At 39.4% G+C, this 23,334-nt stretch overlaps 1 protein-coding gene across 24 annotated transcripts in view; it reads left to right on the top strand.

Annotated features, from left to right (window-relative positions):
* DLGAP2 (DLG associated protein 2) overlaps positions 1–23,334 on the top strand; it is a 501,744-nt gene that overhangs the window by 193,085 nt on the left and 285,325 nt on the right. The window contains exon 1 of one of the 24 annotated variants that reach the window (XM_075414730.1): positions 11,313–11,386. The exons of the other annotated variants lie outside the window; for them this stretch is intronic. Coding sequence (XP_075270845.1) covers positions 11,326–11,386 — 61 coding nt within the window. The 5' untranslated portion in view covers positions 11,313–11,325. Of the gene's footprint in view, positions 1–11,312; positions 11,387–23,334 lie in introns of those variants that run through there. 24 annotated transcript variants of the gene reach the window in all.

Here is a 23,334-nt window from a genome sequence, read left to right as displayed (position 1 = left end):
AGATGCTTAGGGAGCAGTGTCTTTTTCATAATGGGTTGTTTCAATGGAAGAACAGTGGGAACATGTTCTGAATATCTTTAATTATAATCTCACCTGTTAAAGTGTTTAGCTATTACTGTGGCAGTTAAAATTCTACCTCTGATGTTTTGAGACAGAAAGCTAGTACCTAGTTCTGCAGCAAACATCTTGAAATGCTTAAGCTGTAGTTGCTCTTTCTCTGACAACTTCCCTGTAAGCACTTACAAAGAAGTCAGAAAGAAAAGATGTTTAAAGTTAGATTTAAATGTCTCTGATAAAATAACATGCATTTACTAGTCAGAGTATCTTCAGCCATTTGGGAATTTTCATTTCTGTTGTGAACTGATATCCCAGGATGTCACAAAAAATCGAAGTTACACCATTCTGACAGTTCTCCTTAATATGACTTTGTGGTGTAGGGGCACACTAATATCAGAGGGGACTCAATATCTAACCTTCACTTTTTAGGGAAATACTATTTTCAAAAGTAACCTAAAGTTATCAAAAACTATATTTCTAAAGTCCTTTAAGAAGGCTGTATAATCTGCCACAGCCCTATTCTGGAAGGATCGTATTCTAGATCATAAATGTCTGTGCTATGCTTTGTTGAAGGAAATTAGTCTTAGCTAAAATTAAAACTCCTTGATTTGAACTGAGTTCTATGTTGGGGGAATCGGTGAGGTCTGAGGACATAAAGGTTGTTCTGTGTTCATTGAAGTGTTCTTATGATTTTGATTACTTATTCCGTCATATAGCTATATGAAAAAACTAATAGCTTGAAATCAGACCAACCTTTATGCTTTTAAGAGATACGCACAGATAAAAGTGTGTAGAAGTTAACTGAACAGTCCTAAGAGTCCATCTGAAGAAGAAAAATCCGGTTTCTGTTTGCACACTCCAAACATATGTGTAAGTAAAACCACACTGTTTTGACATAGTTCCTTTTCAAAATAAGACAGAGCTTTTTTTTTTTTCCCCAAAAGGGTCCTCATGTATCTTGTACTTCATATATAAAACACTACATGTTTGTGATGAGTAAGACAAAAATCAGCTTGTGCAACATCCGTTATTGACTGGTTGTAACAATGAACTCAGTAGTTTTTTCTGTCTCTGTTATCTGCAATATGACTCTTAAAAGTAAACTCTAGCAAAGAAAGCATAAAATATCTATACAGTAGAAACCAAAATGGTAATTTTCAGTTTAAAACATAATACTTTTAGACACTTTGGAAATTCTGAGACTAAAAGCATTTCCCAAAGGAAGATGTTTTTCCCAGTCTGTAAGTTGGCCTTGTTTAGTGTTTTACATGTGATGTATAAGCTAGATCTGCACAGATCAGAGCAGAAAGTGTCACGTTTACTCTGCCCACATCATAAGCCAGCCAGATGTGTGAGGTAGTTATGGCCAGATTTTAGTGAATATGTCCAGCCTGATAATCCACATGTCATGGAATAATGTATTTATTAGGTTGTAGCATTGTTCCTTACTCCTGTAGGCTACCTGTGTCTGCTACTCCAGGGCAATATGACTGTTTGTACTGGATTGCAGAGGTTTGTATAGACTCATGCTGGAAAAAGAGATGCCAATACCATGAACAACTTTAAAAACACTAGCGAAGTTCACAGAAAAGAGCCAACAGAAAATATATCCAGTGTTGATGGAGGGCCTCATACTCTGTTTGAATCTGTTTCCAAGGTTTCCTCATTGTACCTCCAGATACTAAAATGGACAGAGACTAGCTAATATAAAACCAGAGAGCACTGCAATTCTAGAGTGAAGAAGGCTTGGGGCGGACCTGCTGGAGAGGAGCTCTGTGAAGAGGGACCTGGGAGTGCTGATGGATGACAGGTTGACCATGAGCCAGCAGTGTGTCCTGGTTGCCAAGAAGGCCAATGGTATCCTGGGGTACATTAAGAAGAGTGTGGGCAGCAGGTCGAGGGAGGTTCTTCTCCCCCTCTACTCTGCCCTAGTGAGGCCTCATCTGGAGTACTGTGTCCAGTTCTGGGCTCCCCAGTTCTAGAAAGATGAGGAGCTACTGGAGAGAGTCCGGCGGAGGGCTACGAGGATGGTGAGGGGACTGGAGCATCTCTCCTACGAGGAGAGGCTGAGGGAGCTGGGCTTGTTCAGCCTGGAGAAGGCTGCGAGGGGACCTTATAAATGCCTACAAATATTTTAAGGGTGGGTGTCAGGAGGATGGGGCCAAACTCTTTTCAGTGGTGCCCAGCTAGAGGACAAGGGGTAACGGGCACAAACTGAAGCACAGGAAGTTCCGTCTGAACATGAGGAAGAACTTCTTCCCTCTGAGGGTGACGGAGCCCTGGAACAGGCTGCCCAGGGAGGTTGTGGAGTCTCCTTCTCTGGAGATATTCAAGACCCGCCTGGACAAGGTCCTGTGCAGCCTGCTGTAGGTGACCCTGCTTCGGCAGGAGGGTTGGACTAGATGACCCACAGAGGTCCCTTCCAACCCCTACCATTCTGTGATTCTGTGATTCTGTGATATGGGAAAATTTGTGCACTATCATATCATATATATGTTCAGTGCTTTTTATATGAACATGTTATCAGAGCTGAGATGATGCAGAGATGATAAATAAAGATGTAAATGGGGGTAAAACTCCCTACACAGAATTGCATACTTCCTATGTTGTGTGAGGGAAGTCAGTTCAAAGCTGACTGGCTTATTTCAACTGAAGATGTAGAACAGGTGGGATAATGGAAACAGAAACACCTGTCTTCATAAAATTGGAGATACGAAGGTGGGTAAGAAAATGGGCTGATCTGATCCAATCAGCAACATCTTGTAATATACTTGAATCCATCAAGATAACTATGCAAAGCACCAGAGTAGCAGGAACATGGATGAGATAAAGCCTGCCTCCTATCAGGCTTAAATGAGTCACAAGCAGAGCCGAGTTGTATCAGGTGGGAGGCATCGCAGGGAACTGCCAAACGCTTTTGAAGCAGCCTGCTCATGGGGCTGCATGCGTTCCTGACTCACAGTGTGTGCTGAGGCACTGGTAGCAGAAAAAGAGTGCAAATCCTGCTGTTGCTCAGAGATAAGTGTGAGACCAATCTCATCCACTGCAGGTACCAGACGGTCAGCCATCCTCCCGCTCCTATTAACACATTCAAAGTTATCTCTGTCCTGACCGGTTACCTGGTTAATATTTTTTGTGCAGTGAACTGTTCCAGCTCTTACATTCCCGCTCCTGGGTGACATGAAACGCAGTTATGATGAGTTGCACTCTAGCTGTCCTTGGCAGACACTGCTAATGAGGGTGGCTTAATGACATCTCCCTTTGATAGAGTCACACTGTGCTCTGTGTAATAGTAGCTAGCTGTGAATCTTGTCTTCAGAGTAAATTTATATTGATGATACAGTTGCCTTAAATTATGTTCTTCAGCTTTATGTTTGTTTCACCTTTTTTGTTTTGTAGCCTTGTTTTTGTGGCCTTATTTCCTAAGCAGGCTGGGTTTATGTGATCACTCTGTCTAACAATCCCTTCCCTAATCATTATGGACCCGTGGCTAAGGTTGAGAGAGGAATTCCTCACCCACCGTGGCAGGAGAAAGTGGAGACAGCGCAAGATGGGCTGAGGCCAGCTGTATGAGATTCAACAAGACCACGTACAGGGTCCTGCACTCGGGTCGCAACAACCCCATGCAACCCTACAGGCCTGGGGAAGAGCGGCTGGAAAGCTGCCCAGCGGAAAAGGACCTGGAGGTGTTGGTTAACAGCCGGCTGAACACGAGCCAGCAGTGTGCCCAGGTGGCCAAGAAAACCAACAGCATCCTGACTTGTATCAGGAATAGTGTGGCCAGCAGGAGTAGGGAGGTGATTGTGCCCCTGTACTCAGCACTGGTGAGGCCGCACCTGGAGCACTGTGTTCAGTTTCGGGCCCATCACTACAGGAAGGACACTGAGTTGCTGGAGCGTGTCGAGAGAAGGGCAAGGAGGCTGGTGAGGGGTCTGGAGAGCAAGTCTTATGAGGAGCGACTGAGGGAGCTGGGGCTGTTTAGTCTGGAGAAGAGGAGGCTGAGGGGGAACCTTATTGCTCTCTACAACTACCTGAAAGGAGTCTGTAGTGAGGCAGATGTTGATCTCTTCTCCAGCCTAAGGAGCGATAGGATGAGAGAAAACGGCCTCAAGGGGAGGGTTTGCACCGGGGAAGTTTACATTGGCTATTAGGAAAAATTTCTTCACAGGAAGGTTTATCAAGCATTGGCACAGACTGCCCAGGGAAGTGGTGGAGTCACCATCCCTGGAGGTATTTAAAAGATGTGTAGATGTGGTGCTTAGGGATGTGGTTTAGTGGTCGACTTGGCAGTGTTAGGTTTACAGTTGGACTCAATGATCTTACAGGTCTATTCCAACCTAAATGGTTGTCTGACTCTGTGATTCTGAGATGGGAGGCAAGGATAGCTCAGTTAACTAGAATAATTTCTATATGGTAGCACTCAACTCAGTAACCACCATGTGTGTACTGGCAAATAAAATTCGTGGAGTATCTTGACCTGATGTCAGGGTTAAACATGCTGAGGGAACAGAAAGTCTTGAGAGTATTGTTAAAAGCTCTGTTAGGGAGGAATGTGCACACCACAGGAGTGAAATGGAGAGACTGCAGTGTGAAATGTGGAACTTGAGCAGTGTACTAGGTGCTGCAAAGGGTGCTGTGAGAAGGAGGTGTAACTGGGGAGGCATGGGTGCATGGTGTGCATCTTAAAAGTGATGACAGAGATTAGGGATCATGGGCTGATAGCAGGCTTTGGAGCAGGTGGCGTGTTGAATGGTAGAACAAGGGCCAAATTGCGTAGCTAGGTAATTGTTTAGGCTTCAGATTTAAAAACAAACAAACAACACAGATATAATTTCTGATCTAGTAATAAGAAGATATTTCTGCAGGTAGCTACAAATGAAAGCCAATAAAAAACTCAAGAGGTGAGTAAATAAATTACACAAAATGTTTAAGTTTTCTGGTCAAATGTGTGGAATGATAAAATCAGTAAAATCTTGTTTTGTATCCCTTAGTCTTAACTGCTCAGTATTAAGCACAGAACTGTTACTGATAAATACAGAATTTTAATAAGATTAGTATTGTGATCCAAGTCAATTATTAAATAAATAGGGTGAAGATTACCACTTCTTCCAGGAAATTTTGTTTTTAGTGTGGAGTCAGAGGTATGTTACTGCACTTGTCATGTACATGTACATTTTGAATACATAGCCATACATTTTGTTCCGATTAGTAATTTGATGGTGTCAGTTAAACCTTAAAGCTGGTTTAAGCTTTTTATACAGGTTACACTTGCTTTTTACAAAATTCCCTTTACTCTTCCCTGTAATTATTTTTGAAACTCAAATAACTTCATGATTTACTTTGTGATGATAGGCTGCATGGCAGCCTGTGTTGTTTCCTAATCCACACTGTCATCAATTTGAGTCCTGACACGGAAATTTTCAGTCAGCATTTGCAATGATCAAGATAATTTTCCCCTTTACCAGCCCTGACAAGGAGGAGTCATATCTCAGATAATCTCCAAAATTCCTTTATTCTTTCCTAGACCCCGATCCCACTCCAGCAGCTCATGTGGAAAAGGGAGGAATCAATACCTATTGAATATGACTGACGTGAGTGCTGAAAAATCAGAATTTTAGTTCAGTTCTGTCAATTCAGACTGCCTTGAGAGAGAGAAGTTACACTGGAAGGTAGCTAAGAAAGTGCAGCAAAGCAGTTGGGTTAACAGCACAGAATAGCTGAGTCAGGCTGGGTAGTTGGGGTTTGGGTTTTTTTTGTTCTGGAATAATCCTTTTGCTGGAAAAGGCAGTTTCACAGGGTTCAAAACAAGGCACCGATTTGAGTAGAACGTATTTGCTGGCAGATCTCTTCGCTTTGCTTGGTCCCTAAAGCCATTGGTGGAGGTGAGGATGATGGTGCTAGCAATCTGATTCACCTACTTGTTCTTCTTTTAGGACAGTGATCTGGGGTGGGAATTTCCTCCTCAGCCTGAAAGGTTTGAGGTCACTTCTCATGTGCCTCAATGCACCTACCGTTGAGCCCTTCAGGCTCTCCAGTCCTGCCGTGCCAGCAGCGGTGGCTTCCTTAGAGACAAGGAAATCCTGACCTCAGCATCTCCTCTTCTGGGTGGTAGTCTGAAGAGGCATTCTTCATTTTTCTGTAACTCAAAGCCTTGAGGAGCAACAGGGAGAATCAATTTACCCACTTCTTACACTGGTTCCTCACTGCTTTACTAAGAGGAGTACCGCTAGTATTTGAGCTGCGGCCCTGGTGTCCAGATAGGACAGCTAGCTAGAGTTTAAAACATTGCTGTCTTGTGAGACTTGTGGGTGTGGAGAGTGAAAACCAGCAGTTATACCTCAAGCTAATGCTGCACATTATTAATTGTGAGCTAGTATGGGGGCATGAAATCGTAAAATCACACAATTTCTTTCCGTTTTTTCTCTTATTTTTCATCTGAGCTAAAAGGAAGGTTACAGGGATTTGCCTGGTTCATAATAAAGTGAAGGTTAATTAGTAAATACTTTTCAGAGCACTATTAATATCCTCAGATTAAAGGCCCCAAATATTGCAAGTAAAAAAAAATTATTTATTATTCATTTATTTTCAGCTGCTTCAGGACATATGTAAATCTAATTTCTTATTTCAAAAACAATTAATTGAAATTTGAGACCCAATTTTTTAATCTGATTTTTTTTTGGGGGGGGGGGGAAGTATCTTTGGATTGAGAAACCCTCCACAAAAATTACCGTGGAAATTATTGAGCAGAGTTTTATTGATGTTCAGGGCCTCTACAGTAAAAAAGTATAAACATTAAAAACAGTGCTCTGTTACACACTAAATTATGAATAAATGCACCCTCAAATTTTCTTCCTATTTTTAAGTCATCCTCTTTATCTGGCCCCTATGGTCTTTTCTCTGGTTGAGCTGATCAAAGCAGGAAACTGAGGAGAAGAGAGGTGGCCATAGGTGGCCATACATCATGCTTGCTTAGTCTGGAGCTCTGAAGAGCTGTAAGAGTATTTCCAACAGTTGCCTGGTGTGAGCCATGCAGTCGCTTGTCTCAGTGAGGAACTGGCCAGTTGACCTTTTTCTTGGACAGTACCTCCACCCCTGGGCAGGAGAAGCCCAGAGCTTAATTCTTTGTCTTGGGTGACTGCTTTCTGTTGAGAAATAGCAGTAGGGGACAAGCCTTGGACCATGTTATTATGTATTACCAAGGTTATGAAATTAGGTTTATGGGTCTAATATTTATTTTATTAAAGTTTTACAGCTGATTTTTAAACATTATTATAGACTGTCAGTGTTTATTAGAGATCTGTGTGTGTTTCCAAAGTGCTCATTGCTGTGGTTTCTGAGTACTTGAAATGCCGAAGTTGTCAATCTGACTGTGAAGCTAAATTAGGCTGTAATGCCCTTGAGTATGTTTTCTCCAGATCAGGCAATAATATCCATGATTATGGGCTCTGTTGTGTATTAATTCACCATGACTTGTTATGCATCCTAAACTGAAGATGCATAACCTGTTTCAAGGTCAGTTATCTTCTAGCCAAATGTCTCAAAAGAGTGAACATTGATGAATTGCGGTATTAAAGGCAGCTTTCCCTTTAAAAATGTAACATTGCTCTTACATGCTTTTATGTAACACATCCAAAGCTTGTCTTCCTTAGATCTTCTTAACATAGACATTTGTAGCAAAATTTTCAGTGTTTTATAATTAATGAAGAGAGACAATAAATTATTAACTTTAGAACTATGACTAAATGCCTTTGCAAATGGTTGTTTGCTGGGAATGTGCAATTTTAATTGTGCTCTGGTGAAGTTATCTGTGAAGCTGTGGAATATTAGTTGTGGTGCCTGCATGGAGAAGAAGAAATTGTACAGTATGAGGAAAAAAAATTTCAGAATACTAAAGGGGATTTGAATTAATGGGCACTGGAAATCAAGCAAGCTGTTTGCATTGTAGTCTAGTCTCTTAATCCATGTTAAGGACCCAGAGGTTGTAGATTTCCCTATGCTAAACTCACTGACTAAATGGACATACTCTGTAACAAAAGGCTAGACAGCTAGACCCAAGTTCATGTGTAATGACTGTAAATCTCAAAAAAAAAACCAAAAACGTGAATGGAGGAATAAGACAAATAAGGAAAATTGCTTTATTGAATTTCACTGCAGTATATGAAGCAGTTGAAGGCATTTTCAAAATGGCCCCTAAGATGGTGATTTTATAGCAACAAATATCTATCATATTTCAGTGAAATATGTTATAGAAATTTTGTTTTTCTATCATCATAGATTTTTAGCAGATATGATGAATATGAAGCTTATAGTATTCTAGATATGTGTATCCATTTCTGGTATTAAAATGACCTGCAATTCCCTAAGCTTGATGTCTTTATATCTCAGTGGTCTTTATTAAGGTGACCTTATGACCTAATCGTTATTATCTCAAAGCTTTCAAAATGGAAAATTCAGAATAAAATATTAGCTTGATGGAGACTGAAGAGGAAACTGGCAAGGATGCTGACATAAGAACTCAGTAGTCCTGTCCTCAGCCTACTCTCTATTTAATACCTCTGTGTCTTGGCATTGACTTGAAGCCTGTGTAGCATTTTTTCATTAGTTCTCAGCACTGATTCAGACGTTTCGTAGCTGGTTTAGTACTGGTATATTGATTAGCACAAGAACAGTCACTGGAATAGATCTTAATATCAAAAAATCATATAAATAAATGATTATATGTATTTCTTGGACAAGACAGGAGCCAATAAGCTTAATTAAAATAATTATGATTAGGTCATAAAATAGTATGACAAAATTATTCTTTTTCTTCATTTATAGAAAGTTACTTTTGAATCATAAATTATTCAAAACTTTTTCTGTTGTTGTAGCTGAACTAGGACAAATATTGCACTATACCTTATACCTTGTGAGCAGCACAGCACTTCTTTCTTAGAAGAAACGGATGAATAAGAAGCTTATTCTAGGCTTTTGCCAGATGAATAATATCTTAGATTCTGAAAGCTTCATGTTTCATTGCTCATTTGGTATTTCTTTTTTAAAAACTATGCCTCATGCATTTTTAAGTCACTTTGTAGCAACAACACAAAAAACCCCACGGCACAGGGTTACAGCTGGACACCTGTGTTTACAAACAGTATTCTGCTGCTTCACACCCTGCTGGTTTCTAAAATCCAAACCAAAGTGAGCAGCCCTAGAAACCTGTGGGTCTATCTAGCGATGTGCTGTCCAACTCCCAAGCACTGCAGACCTGGTGCTGTGACTGCGTTTACTTCCGTAGACACACTTTGTGTTCCCAGCACAAGTAACTTTCGACAGACGCCAAATGAGACTGTACCTGAGAATAAGGCTCTAAGACAGAAAGCGGACAAAGTAGTGTTCTCTACTACTTTTCTAATATTTTCTTGAAAGAAGAAATTGTAACAATATATAGCTTCACAGATTTTCCTTGAATTCTATTGAAGAAGATTTTGCAAGATGGATAAAAATGTTCTTCATGACTGAAAAGAATAAAAATCCCCCAATGAAGAAATTCCTGAGAAGAACTATTTCCCTTAAATGATTCAGTAGTCTGCTCATTTTGAAGTATATTGCAACTGGGAGACAAACTGTGTATTTTTAGAGAAGGAGGTAGGAGGTAAGCCTTGTTATTATATCTGGTATGTTCCTCATCTCCCAGTTCTAAAATTAAATCCCTGGCTGGAATTGAAGCTGGATGCCTGAAGCTGGCTATAAAGACACCAAAATTTCGTGGTCCTTCTGGATGGAATTCATTTCGCCTAATAACGGTATAATAGAGATGTCTGTATATTGAACTGATCACCTCTGCCTTCCTTTATAATTAATGCTGATAAACAGGTGGGTTTAGGTCTGCCTGCTTTCAGGTCTGTACATCAGATGAGGTGAAATGTGCCCTGAAAGTGACCATTTTTCTCTCTTCGCGGCGAGGCAGCTAGCTTATGTGTAATTCAGTGTAGCCATCTACATTTGATTACATGAATCTCACTCTATAGTGTTTGTTGCATAATAAAAAAGGACTCCTCCAAAAAGTAAATTCAAAATACAGGAGACTAGCTTAGAAAAGCTGCTCAGTCCAAGGTCATTGCTGCTTGATTTAACTTCTCGTTTTATACACTGCCTGTCTCACCTAATGAATTATGTTTAGCTGTCCATTAGTCTTGCAGAATACATTGCTCCTCTCCTTTTTCCCCTTCTACATTAAACATCACATTCACAGATAATAAAAATGTCCGCAAAAATATATAGCCATAGAAAAATGTTGCATTCTTAATGGGGCCAGATATTTTGAGCCTAAATTTTCACAGCAGGATTTCAAAATGGATGTGATTTCTTTTCATCAAAAAAGTCAGATAAATACAGCCATAGCACAGTTATTTGTGGTGAGGGGAACTTTTCTCTCTCATCTCAGTGAGTGTCATATATCTAGAAGCATGAGGAAGACAGTGCATGCAGGAGTGTGGCTTATCCAGGAAGATCCTTTACATGGAAGTTTAAAGAAGAAATTTAGTAGACAGGTGACTTTCATATTGTAAATGAAAGACAGTTTAAAATTAATTCTGTGATAATTGGGAATGTGTGGCTTTTAAGCCATTCAGCTTTATGATAGGATGCTTCTAGCTGCGTGGAGAATGGAGACATTTGGCTCAGTTTTTCCATGGGATCTGAGCTAACCAGCAGCCCAGATGATTCCCTAGGGGAGTATGCCGAGATAAGCATCTTCCTCGCGTATTCTACAGCTTCTCAACAGGCACCTTAGAGGTTTTGGGTGAGGATACCAGATCCAATGCCCTCTGCCATTCGATGAGTAAATCCACTTCCTAGATAGAGGAATGGATGATTGCCTTGCCACATCACTACCATGAAGTTAAAATTGTTTGGGGAAGGAAATAATGGAGGATTACTCAGGAGCAAAGTGAGTCCACAAGAAGACTCAAGTAAGACGTATCAATAAGGAGGACACTGGAAGCCAAGCTTACAGAGAAAATGAAACTCATAGATGGCTCTATTAGGAAGTCAATATTTTCAGACAGTTACTTTTTCCTGGAACAATGAGAAACCGGATGTTTCTTGTTGTGACTGTAGGAATACGCTGGGATATTTCAGAGATCAGTGAAATAATTTAGCAAGTACCACTCTTCCTACAGTGACTGATGCAAGTAACAAGTGTTGACGCTGTACCTGTGGTCTTGCACAGTGGACTCCTAGGATATCCTTCCTGCTTTTTTTTCTTTAAGGTACCGTGGTAAGATGAATTCTCCAAATCACACATCAGCGTTTGCATTTTCAGAGGATAATATACATAAACAAGGTAGGGACAGAAAAATTAATACTGCTGTTCCCAGCTGAATGTCCTTCTAACAGAGATGCAGAATGATATTGTCTCCTGTGTTTTAGCTACATACATCTATGATTTTTTTCCATTCTTCACAATCCAATACGACAACTACGATGGGACCATTATTGCCACTCCATCCTTTCCTCCAGCCTGATAACTGGGTTTCATTCCTGGGAAAGAGGAGGTGTGATAGCAAAATCCGTTCTGCTGAAGAAGGCTTTGGAAGAGACCTGTTTTCCTGCTTCTTGAATAAAGGTAACCCTAGGCTGGCATAGGAAAGATGAAAGCAGTTCCCTTCCTTCTTACTCATCAACCTGTTATCAATGGCAGTTGCCACTGATGCTGAGATTTACTGCTGAATTAAAGGACTTGAGTGTGTTAGATGGACTCTGAGCATGTCTTTCTGGGCATGCCTGCTTCTGAACCTTTGAAGGGAATGTAGGTGGAGACATACTGTTTTAGAAACTCAAAATGGCAACAGTTTTAAACATGGGCACAATAAAGGCTCTTATGTGAATAGCTGACTCTTTCCGTAACAGTTTTACGACACTTAATATAATGGCGACCAATGTACATGGTAGGATTTTTCACTCTTTGTCTGCAGGTTGTATTCCCTTCTCCACGCTTATTCTGTTTTTTCTAACAGAAAATCTGATTAAGTGGGACCAGTCTTATTTTATCATCTATGGCAAGAGAATTCTTTGTACTTACAAATCCTAGACTCTAAAAAGAGTAAACTTCTTTTTAAGTAGCATGTTTATTGTTAAAAGCCAAACAGATCTTGTTCCTAAGTAGTCAATATTAATGCACTTTTATTTACTTCTCATAATGAAGAACATGAATACCTCAATAATGTTAGTCGCATTTAAATAGTGAATGTCAGTATTCAAAACTGGCCAAGGTGGTTGGACCACGTGACTCCAGAGGTCCTTGCAGCCTAAGTGATGGTAGTCTATAACCACTACAGAATATTCTGACAAAACTTCTGAATCACTTCCCTATTCTGGATTTTTGTGTCTTTTTTTTTTTTCATTGAACACATGCTTCCCATCCCTTTCCCATAAAGTAGCTCTTTAAACTTGGTAGATGATTTCTTTTATTTCCAAGGCAAATCGCTGGCAGCTGTTGCTGGATGATTCATGGTGTCTACATTTAAACAGTGATGCCTAATCATTACAAAATGATCCATCTGGGTTTTTATTCTACAGAGGGGACTTTCTGTGCTATGAAAAGACACAAAGCATGTAACACAGGGGTATTTTAGTATGAGAACTTAGCAAATGCTCTGTCTCATAGCTTCCTAGATTTTTGATCTACCCCTAAACCTTAAACAGCAACCTATAAAGCTTACTTATGGAAACTGTAAGTTGCTGACACAACTGTCCTGTTCTTTATTTAGGGTAAGATGGTGACTATTGGCATAGCCTTAAGCAAGACATGGTGTGTGAACTGCATCATTGTAATGCCAGCCTGGGGAAGCATGGTGACTCAGATTTTCCTCTGAATCACATTTTCTCTTCTGCTTCTTCCTTGCTCTGAGGGAATAGTAATTTACTTCTGGAAATTAGTATCTCTCTGCAGTGGCGCAGCTGTTCTAGCCAGTAAGTCTGGAAAAAGGCTTCAATATCCACCCATTCCTCCCTATGTTCCTTCTGCTCACCTGTTTCAAAGAAGATACAGCTAGGTAAATAGGCTGGTTTACTCCTACACACTCAAGCCTAAAATTTGGGTAGTTTGCGTAGGGCTCTAATTGCAGGGTTCTTCCATTCTCTCTTGTGTGGGTGCATACTTGCAGACTAAACCTTACAGAGAAGACTCCAGATGTGATATGGCAGCCTAGAGAAAATAAACAGCATTTTATTTTGGCTCAGTCATTTGAGTAAAACAGAACTGATAATTTGGAAATTTTGTACCAGTCCATGAACTGCACTTTTCTTTACCAAACAGCTTATAGTTTTGTGCAGCAAACAGATTCAGTCCTAATGCAGTCTGAAACAGAATCTGTCAACCTCCAGAAATGTGTCCCTCCCTGGCTCTTGCCAGTTTGAATGGAAGTTTCTTGACATTTTACATGGTGACATCAACCCATGGAGGTTCGTTCTAGCATTACTGCACATGACTAGCACTTCATATGTGGAACTGAATGGGCATCTTATAACTTATACAATTGAAGGAAGGATGGCAGGATAAATGAATAACAGTTATCAGCACTAATAATGCTATAGGGGATTTAAAACAAAAAAAAGTATTTTCTTATTTTAACACATCTATGCAAAACTTCTCCAGCTCAGGTCTAAATATGATATACTGTTGCATCTGAGTTTATTCTGATTTGGTGCTGCAGTATCAATCAACTTGCCGTGTAGGAGAGTGTTGATGAATAAAACACATGCACACACACATGCCACTCTTCAAAATTGTGATTTACTTAAACACAAGTATGTAGTACCAGATAACGCTTCATATATGATTTCTGAATTGCAGAAGCAAAATGTGGTGAAGAGCAAACCAAAAAACATTTCTTCTCCTCTGCTGAAGGAATGCGGGGCATTAATCAGGCACAGCATCCTTAACCAGGCAAGATACTGCTGAAGCAACTCCCTCCCTGTTTTTTGTTTGTGCTCATGCTTGTAGGGGCTGTTACTTTATATACCATTTTGTTTTCTCCTTTGAATTTTCATTATATGTAGCCAGTTTTACGTGCTTCGGGTATGTTTTTTGTTTTCTTTATTGTGCTCTAAAAGCAATTCTGCTGAGCTCTCCAGGTTGCGCTCCTTTAGTGGCCGGGAACTGACCATTTGCAGTATGTGCTTCCTCCCCCGGGGCCTCAGTGTTATACCGAGTCTGTTCTCTCAAGACACCTATTATCATCCTGTGCTTTTACTCTCAAGGACCCCTTCTAGAATGCAGCCTTTCTTATAACCATACTCAGCAGTTACTCTAACAAAACTCTGTACGGCTGCTTTTGACCACAGCTTGTATCGTCATTGGCAAGATCCAATTCCCGTTGTAACTGGGGAGTCCGCTGCTTTCACACATACCTCAGTCTAGACCTCAACATTTTCTCTTACAGTAAATAGTGATCATTAATGTTTTTACATTTTGGACTGATGAGCAAGCATAATGTCTGTTTTACTGCAGTAAGAAGAGGAAGCATGGAAACATTTAGAATAAGCCTTTTGTTAAGAGCTACAGGAGGCCTGGAGGGATAAAAATGCCCTTCTTAGTATCTCCAGTATGTATAAATGTTGATAACCATACAAAGGATAAGCAGAACGCTACAGTAAATTGTAATGTACTTTCAAGTTTGTTTGCCAAATAGACTTGATCCAAACATTGTTTCAGCAGTGCTACATTTTTCTACTTAGCTGTGCTATGCAACTTTTTTCAGTTTGAGGTCATTGCCCTAATGGGCAATCAGAAAGAACAGAGAATGTTTTGTATTGCATTGAGAGTTGCTGTGAAAATCTGTGTGCTGATTACAGACTTTTTATACAATATGCTGTGGTGCAGTTACCCACAAGAGGTTTGCATGAAACACCATGCCACAGAATATGAGTGCGCTAGTGGTAAGACAACTCCTTCAATCTTGTGTCTTGGTTAAACCACTTTAAATGTGCTGGTTTTGGTTGTTGTTGTTTTTCATTTGGACTTGCTCTAATTTATAGCTTTCTTAAAGACAGCTGCTTTTTAAAGTATGATAAACTTTGGAGGGGTTTACTAGCTCAGGAATCCAAATGATTGACACCCTGTCTCAAGGCATTGCCTACTAACACAACCCAAGAAGAGGTACATCCTTTTTCTGAGATGCCATTGGCATTGCTATTTACTTTTTGATCACTGTTAACACCTAGATTTCTATCATCTAGTTCTTGCCTAGACTTGTATTCCCCTTTTTATATTAGTGCATGTGATTGCTCCTTTCTAATATCAGTATTTTGCCTGGTCTCTGTTGAATTTTATCTTCCGAATTTTGAACGTGCTGAACGTTCTCAAGATCATTTTGGATTCTGACGCTGTGTGGCAAAATGCTTTTTATCCCTAGAGTGGTATGAATGTGGTTCCCCTGCAATTGTGTAAATCATTGTTGAACATATATTGCAGTCCCAGATTTGGGACTGCACTGAAGATGTCCTCCAAGTTTGATGACTCCAAGTTTGATGACTGGCAGTTGATAATGGCACAAATGTTTGCGGGTTTTTCCCCATAGCTGTTTTTCTCTACAGTAGTGATTGTATTCATGTTCTAATTAACAAAACTGTTTATTAAAATTCACAGCAGTATCACCAACCATATTAAAGTCATTCTTAAATTTTCTGACCAGCAGGCAATTGCATTGGCCTTACTATGCTTGGCAGATTCTTGCTGGCTGTTCATAGATTGTCTGAAATTCTTTTTATAGATTGTTTTTTTGGTAGCGTATTTTGCAATATTTTGACTTTCAAAGCTAGATTAATATGTTTTTAATTTCCTATCTTTCTTTTTCCCAGCAGATAGAGGTGTGATGTTTGCTATTCTACTACTTTCTCCTTGTGTTCTTGGAGGTTATCTCTCTGTTGAGGCTGCTTTGGCTATTTAAACAAGTTCTCTACAGTGATTCGTTCTCTGAAGCTTGATATGTCTGCCTTTTCTAAATGTTCTTCAGATTCTTTGCTTTTGCTGGTCTGCTGTTTAAAATGCATTTTGTTTGGTAGCTGATTATAATTTTTCTATGTATGAAAACTGAAGCAAAGGTGAAACACTAGCCGTCTCGGTCTATGATCCGTATTTTTGTCTTCTGTCCAATTAAATGATGGTCTCTTCCTTTCTTTTGTCTTCTCATGACTGTTTAATGTATTTATAGACTTTTTCCTCATTTTCTTTTATGTCTCTGGCTAATTGAAATGCATTTTGCACCCCAGCCTTTTGATTTTTATCCATTTGGGGCATATGAGCTATCCATTATGCTTATCATTAATCATGTGCTTTTGTTTCCAATTTTATAATGATTCTTTTTCTATTTTCAGGTCATTAAAAAATACTCATGCAGTTAGAATGGTCCCTTTATATTTTTCCTACCTACACTTCAAAAGAGATTTGCTTTTGCGTATTCAATGTAGTTACTACTTAGTGGGTAGTGGCTCTCATGCTCATTTATCCTTTAGGTTGTCTTCTTCAGAGATCTTACTGTGGCTTTTTTTACTCTTTTTATCTGTTTTTTAACTCAGAACAAGGACTTCAAATTTTTTTTTCATATATTAAACTTCATCATTTCATGATGACCCCCTATTAGCACTGCATTGCCAGTTGATTCCTCTATTAGTTAAATCCAAACTTAAAATAGCTCCTCCCCAGTAGCTTTTTGCACCTCTTGAAACTTATTGAACTTTTGCATTAAAGATTTGATTAATTATGTGTCAAAAAAAAAGAAAAATAGTCCTCCAAACCCCTGCTCCTTGGCAATGACTCTGTTTTCTCTTGCTAGATCCACCCAGAGAACAGGTTATTAGTTCTTCCTGAATTTCAGAATAAGTATTGTAGATAGGTACTTCAACACCTCCTTGCCTGTGCTTGTTAAAAAGCAATTTCTTTCACTGTGTCTCTGTGATATCTATGACGTGTATAGATGCTTTTATGTTTTCCTTGTTAGTATCCTAATATCTGGCATTTACCAGAAGATTCGGATAAAATTCCATTAGTCTCAGTGTTATTTCTCTTATAGCCTTATTACAAAGTCTAATTTCTGGATTTGTATTTTACGAGTAAATCTGTGCTTTTTAAATACCTGTGGGCTTCTTACAGCCTCTTACTCTACTGTAATCTGTAGTAGTAAGACTTCATTCAACTCTTCTCAGCTAAAAACTCTGCTTCCCGTCAGGTACTATCAGTTATCTTCATGGTCTTTAGGGAAATTCTTGAGATTCAGTTTCCCTTGGGACTGAGATTGTTTTTGCCTGGCTGTTGGATTTTACCAGGGCAATGTGCCATTGTTCCTAGATTTTAGGCTTCATATGTATGCACAATCATTTTGTCTGCCTATAAATCTTCCCCTTACAAGGTTCGGGCATGTGTATAGATGGCTAATGCCGAGCTGTTGCACATCTGCCAAGATAATGACATGAGGAACTGCAGGATGCTACAGATAGCCAAATGGGAGGAATGTACTTGCAGATGACCTGTCCTTTCCTTTGGTGACGTTCATAGGATGGCCATGTGAGAGACAGCAGGACACTATACGTAATGAAAGGGAACCACGAGTTGAACAGAACTGAGGACCAAGGCAGGAAGTACCAGGGCAACCATATCAGAATCGCCAAATAAGGGTAGAAAGTCAGCAAAATCGGAGACAGTGAGGAAAGGGAAAACAGAGTGGGGTGTTCATTTGGGAGGGAATGAGGGTGGTAAGGGGAAGAGCTTGGGAAGAGGGGAAAAGGGAGTATAAGGTGAAGCAAGTCATCTGCTTGACTCTGTTTGGGGGTACTTGTTGAGCAGCTTGTTCATGATCAGTGCAGTCTGGGGCAGGACAGCGTATCTGTTGCTGCTTTCTGACTGGCTTTGGTAACTGGGGGAGCTGGGATGCTCTCCCTAACACTGGTGAGGGACCTCCCAGAAGAATAGACTGGACTTCCTAACAAAACCCTTGTAAACTCACTGATCTCAAAGTTGTGAAGGTTTGTAGTTTTTGTAACTACAGCTAGGCAGCTAGGGAAGGGAGAGAGACCCAAATTTGATCAGACTGATAGAAAGACATCAGTCTCAGCTCCAAAGTCAGCTGTGTGAGCAATAGGTGTGTGTCCGTGGGCCAGTCAGCGCGCGGTACTGGCACACAGCCGGGCAGCAGCTGTGAAGAAGCCTGGGAGAAAGACTGGGATGAGTTTAGGGAAATGTAGGGAAAAGAGGAATGGAAGGAAACTGGAATTAGTACATGAGGGACTGGGTGCACAGGGAGAACCTAGAATACAGTAATAGGTATGTAAGGAGTAAGGAGATAAATGGAAACAAAAAGCAAAAGAAAAATGCTTTTGTAGCCCCTCCTTATGGACCAATATGTTTCAAATCCCCATGGATTTCCTCCGACACGTTTTTAGGTGAAGAGGAATTATTTATTTAGCTTCCTTTTTCCACAGTGAATCATCCTAATCTTTCAGGAAAGTCATCATCACAAACTTTAGACTTTAACTGTGATAAAAATACCATTTTTTTCCCCTTGCTTTTCTTTCAAACTTTATCTTCAAATTATTTCTATTGTTCTGACTCGGCACTGATAAAATATCACTCTTATTCTCACGGAACTAACATCATCTGCAAATTATCTCCTTTGTTCTGATGTCTTTTCCGTGTAATGTTCACTGACTTCACTTATGACAAGCAATCTTTGTGTCATTCATTTGGGTAAAGAATGTAGTATGTGTATATCACAGCTCTAGAGCTTTTATTGTGCAGATCCCAGATGAATTTTTCTACTGTCCTCTAGTGTGCTGTGTTCACAAAAATAAAAACAATTAGCCAAATAAAATTTTCTTGTCTAATCAAACATATTTGACTTAAAATTCAAATCATCTTATAAATGTAGATAATTTAGGAAAAGTTCAGCAGTTTCTAGTCATGGAAAACTCAGTTTTAGTCTTCAAGATTACTTGCTGGCAGGAGACAAGTACCAGTGACCCCATCTAAACCAGACAAATAAGGAGGTGGGAGCCAGGGGCTTTGATTTGCAAGGTTTTGACACTGCTGTGGTTGTGAATGATACCTTTGGCCCTGCTGTCTTACCTGCTGGCCTTGGTAGCCTTGCCATCTGCATCTCTTCTCTCCTGTGTCCTCAGGTACTGCAAAAGCCTGTCTGTTTTCAGTTTATGTGTCCCCCAGTTCAGAGAGACTAGAATTAGAAGACTGAAAAAGACCATAGCCTAAATGTTCCGTCCAAGCAACTTGACACAGTAAGGGACATCAATCTGACTTCAAATCTTTCTTTTTTAGCTCTTAAAGTAAAGAAAAATACACTCAGCATTGTTACTCATACACCACTGTAGTTGTTTTTCTCTTAACCCTTTAAAGACTGCTTTATCTGTTTGTAAACAAGAATCAGCATGGTTAAATCACTATTAATGTTCTGAGAAGCTGTAGGTATTCAAGTAATCTTCGTTTTCTTTGCTGAAGAATTGCTGAAATATATTAGTGAAATAGAAAAATAAAACATAGGACACAATTTGTCATAAAGTTGCTTTTCTAATGTTTAGTTTATACAGTAACCATTTTTTACTTTTTCTTTTCTATCTCAGTGTGTTATAGTTGAGCACAATAGCTCCATATACTATTGCTTTTTTAATATACGAAAAAGGTTTTGATATCTGTACAGAAGCAGTTTCTCCCATCTATATTATCATCTCATTTTTGCAGGGTAACTTCCTATGATATACGGTAAGAGCTATGAGAAAAATTGGCTGTTGTATTGTGAATAAAATATCTAAATATTCATGTCAACCTTTATGTGGAAAGGCTGATATATGTTTGCATGGAACACTTGTACCATAAACATCATTCTATATTCCTTTGTAGACTATACATGCAAAAAAAACCCCTGCTTTGTCATTCTCTGTAATTTAATGATTAAACTTATTAAGACTATTAAAAAAATATTCCTTTTTCTTTATAACAGAAATTACTAAGATCCGACTTAAAATGATCTAAGCTAGCTTTCTGTACAGCAGTGACAAAATCTCTATTTTAAGTGTGGTTTGTGAGACATATGCTGGATCCTCTGAGGATTGTTCACTTCCCAGTAACATGAAGTGCCATTTGCTGTCTCAGTGGGAATTGCCAGATATCAAATGTCAAGCCTGTCACTGGTTCATTTGTACATTTTGGACCTTAGAATTGTGTCATATGGGGGAGGAACGAAAGTGAGAGAATGGCAGAAAAACGCACTTGCAGGAAGGAAAATACATTCCTCTAGAGATACTGGTATATTTTTAATTGCAGCTGTTAAAAGCACTTCTCTGGCACGATAGGTTTGGCATGATGCCTTACATCAAAGAAGGCTGGTTATACTGCATCCTCTGCAGCCTGAGAGAGGCAGGGGTGGCTGCTGCTGTAGTCTTCGCAATCTTCATGCTCTCCATGCTTGGGTGACTTGGTCGCTTTGCACAGCTCCTGGCCACCTCTGCCATTTTTTGTGTGTGCACTGCGCGCACTGGTCAGTGTAACTTTGCCTTGCCTATGCCATCGCCTACAGGCATATCAGCAACTACCTCTTACTCTAGAGCAATGAAAGGAAGGTGTGTATGCTTTACACATAAAGGAAGAAGTTATGGGTATGCTTTACTTCAGATGAGGAGGAAGAGAGTAGGCTATATTAAAATTGGAATATTTTAAATGGATAGATTCTTTTGTCCAGTATTGCTCTGGTAACTGGCAGGAATCTGAGGTAGGTGTTATGAAATTTATACAACAGTACCTATTAATTTTCCTACAAGCCTAATACAATTTAATGACCTTTCTGTATGCTGTTTTAACAAAACTTGAATATCATGATTCCTGTTTTATAAACGCCTACTTTATTCCTCAGCCACTGCAATCTAATATATTAATACAGTCTCAGTTGATTTGTAACAGTATTGTTTTAGCTTTATAATGACAGATTAAACAAATAAATTTAACACGATTAGTCTCACAGAAGGGTGTGATTTTCCAGCAAATCGGATTGTGGAGCTCATTTTCTGGAACCCGGCCCCCCAGCCCGTTTACTTAAAGCAGATGCTGCTAGCCAGCGCCTCAGCTTTCCTCATGCCCCTTTGGAAAAGCAAAAATGAGACTGATGACAGAGGCAAGACAGATAGACCTAGCCTGTACTCAAGGAACAAGAAGCCTTTTTGTATCTTTAATAATGATCATTAATATAATTATTAATCATTATTATTTTCCTTCCCTGGGCAAAGTGAAGTGCAGGAAGTACTTCTTTCTTATGCCTTTGGCTGTGTTTTTGACCTTATTTAGTCCATGAATTTAGAAGTAAGAGACCACCACTGATACCAGGAAGCTAAGGGAAGAATTTTGCTTTCCAGTATTCCCCTTAAGACATTGTGATGCCCTAGCTCGCGTACAGGCTTTCAGCGAAATATCAGTTACTGAAAGATTTTTTTTCTTTTAGTTCTCCATGAAAACGTATGTTAGGGCATTCCGACCCATAGCCACATGACCATAAGATTTGTATCCCCCAATGGCCACTTGTTCACATTCAGAAAAATTGCAGTCCTTTCTCTAACTACTTGTTGAACAGTAAACTGTCAACATAAAAAAATAAAATCACTTGATGGTACCCACAGGAGACAAGAAAGTGGAAGCACTATAAGAACCTTTGAGCACATGACATTATTTTATTATTAGATTTTAAATGCACCAGAGTTTTGTAAAACATACCTAACTCTTTCAAACACAGTGCTCTTTTCTCCAACTTCATAGAGAAAGGAAAATGCAGCTGCTTTTTGGGGGAACCTTTCTATTAAGCCAGTCTGTCTGGCTACTGGCTTAGTAGGAAAAGAGTGACAGCTTTGAATGACTAGCAGAGAAGTAGCCAGTACTGATTATCTAGACTAAGGGCCAAAGGGAGAGACATAACAGATTGCAGAAGCCTTTTGCAGTTTATTTTTTTGTTAAAATGGCACAAGTCCGTTTCCTGCTTCCTCTCATTTTCTACCTGAGAAAAGTCTTTACAAAATAACAGAACACGGTTGAACAGAAACAATAATAAAGATATCAATAGTATTTAGGAACCTTCTTGTTGGATGGTAAAAGCATGAATTTGCTTTAATTATATTTAACATATTGCAGGTTTCATCATGCCTGTGACAGGCACCTTTACTAAAACTTGATTTCTGTGAGGAAGAGCTGTGATGATGTTTATTACATATTCCATAACTGGGGAAAGAATTTCCTGCAAAATCAAAAACTGCCAGATTTTGAATTTGTTGAACATTACATGAAGAAAAGGATTGATTTCTGTATCAGGTTGGATCAGCCGTGTTTCGTGGTTGCGCTCTGTTGGAATACTTTTCTTTGCAGTAGACACTGAACTGCATGAACTGGTGTGGTTTGAATACCTTTTGGAGAGTCCTTTCTTGTACCCATGCTGTTTTCATGGAACAGGTTTCCTGAACTGGGTTTTTTCCTGTGGTATACATGGTCATATGTTCTCATAGCAACCATATGGCATCACAGAAGTGGCTAGGAAGCTTTCTTGTTGGGAAGAGAGGAGGCCTGTGAAACAGGAGCCTCAGACTATGGAGACAAAATCTCCAAAACAGACTTTGACTAAACTAAATCAAACAGTACGAAGAATGTTTCCTTTCTCTCCGATAAACTAAAGTCAAACATTTCAGCTTAGTCCAAGTTTGGTGTAATTTAACCTACAAAACTGGTTAATGTTTTAGTTTTACTCCATTTGTCGATGAAAGCAATTGCTAATAAATTTGTTGTTCCCAAAAGAAAAATGGCGATGTAATTCTATGCAAGTATATGAACCTAGAAGCATCCTGGGGATGAAATCTGTCTCAGAGACTTCAGTGAAGTACTAATCAGGTGACTGACAGTAAAAGAAGCAAAGTACCACTTTACTCATTACAGGTAAATTTACGGTTGTATTGTTGTACAAAGATAAGCCTGCATTTTTCCCACCTACCAAGTAGAAAAGAGGAAGCAGGTAAAGGAACAAGAAAGAAATAGTTGGCATACAAAAATGTACAGTAAAAGTCTTATTCTTTCTTGTAGACGTGGGTTGAAAGTACTCCAAAGGACGGTCGAGCTCTAGGGAAATGTTCTGAAGAACAGTAATTTAGAGATTCTCTGTTCTGTTAAAAAAAATTTTACTGTGATTTTTCAGTATTGATTAAAAAGTACTTTGGGATCACTAATTCTCTGCAAACTTAAAGGACACAACAAAGAAAACA

Source organism: Opisthocomus hoazin, chromosome 2 (genome assembly GCF_030867145.1).
Source record: "Opisthocomus hoazin isolate bOpiHoa1 chromosome 2, bOpiHoa1.hap1, whole genome shotgun sequence".
Classification (NCBI taxonomy): Eukaryota; Metazoa; Chordata; class Aves; order Opisthocomiformes; family Opisthocomidae; genus Opisthocomus; species Opisthocomus hoazin.
Note: the sequence above shows the minus strand (reverse complement) of the source record. Positions and strands in the feature narration are given on the sequence as shown.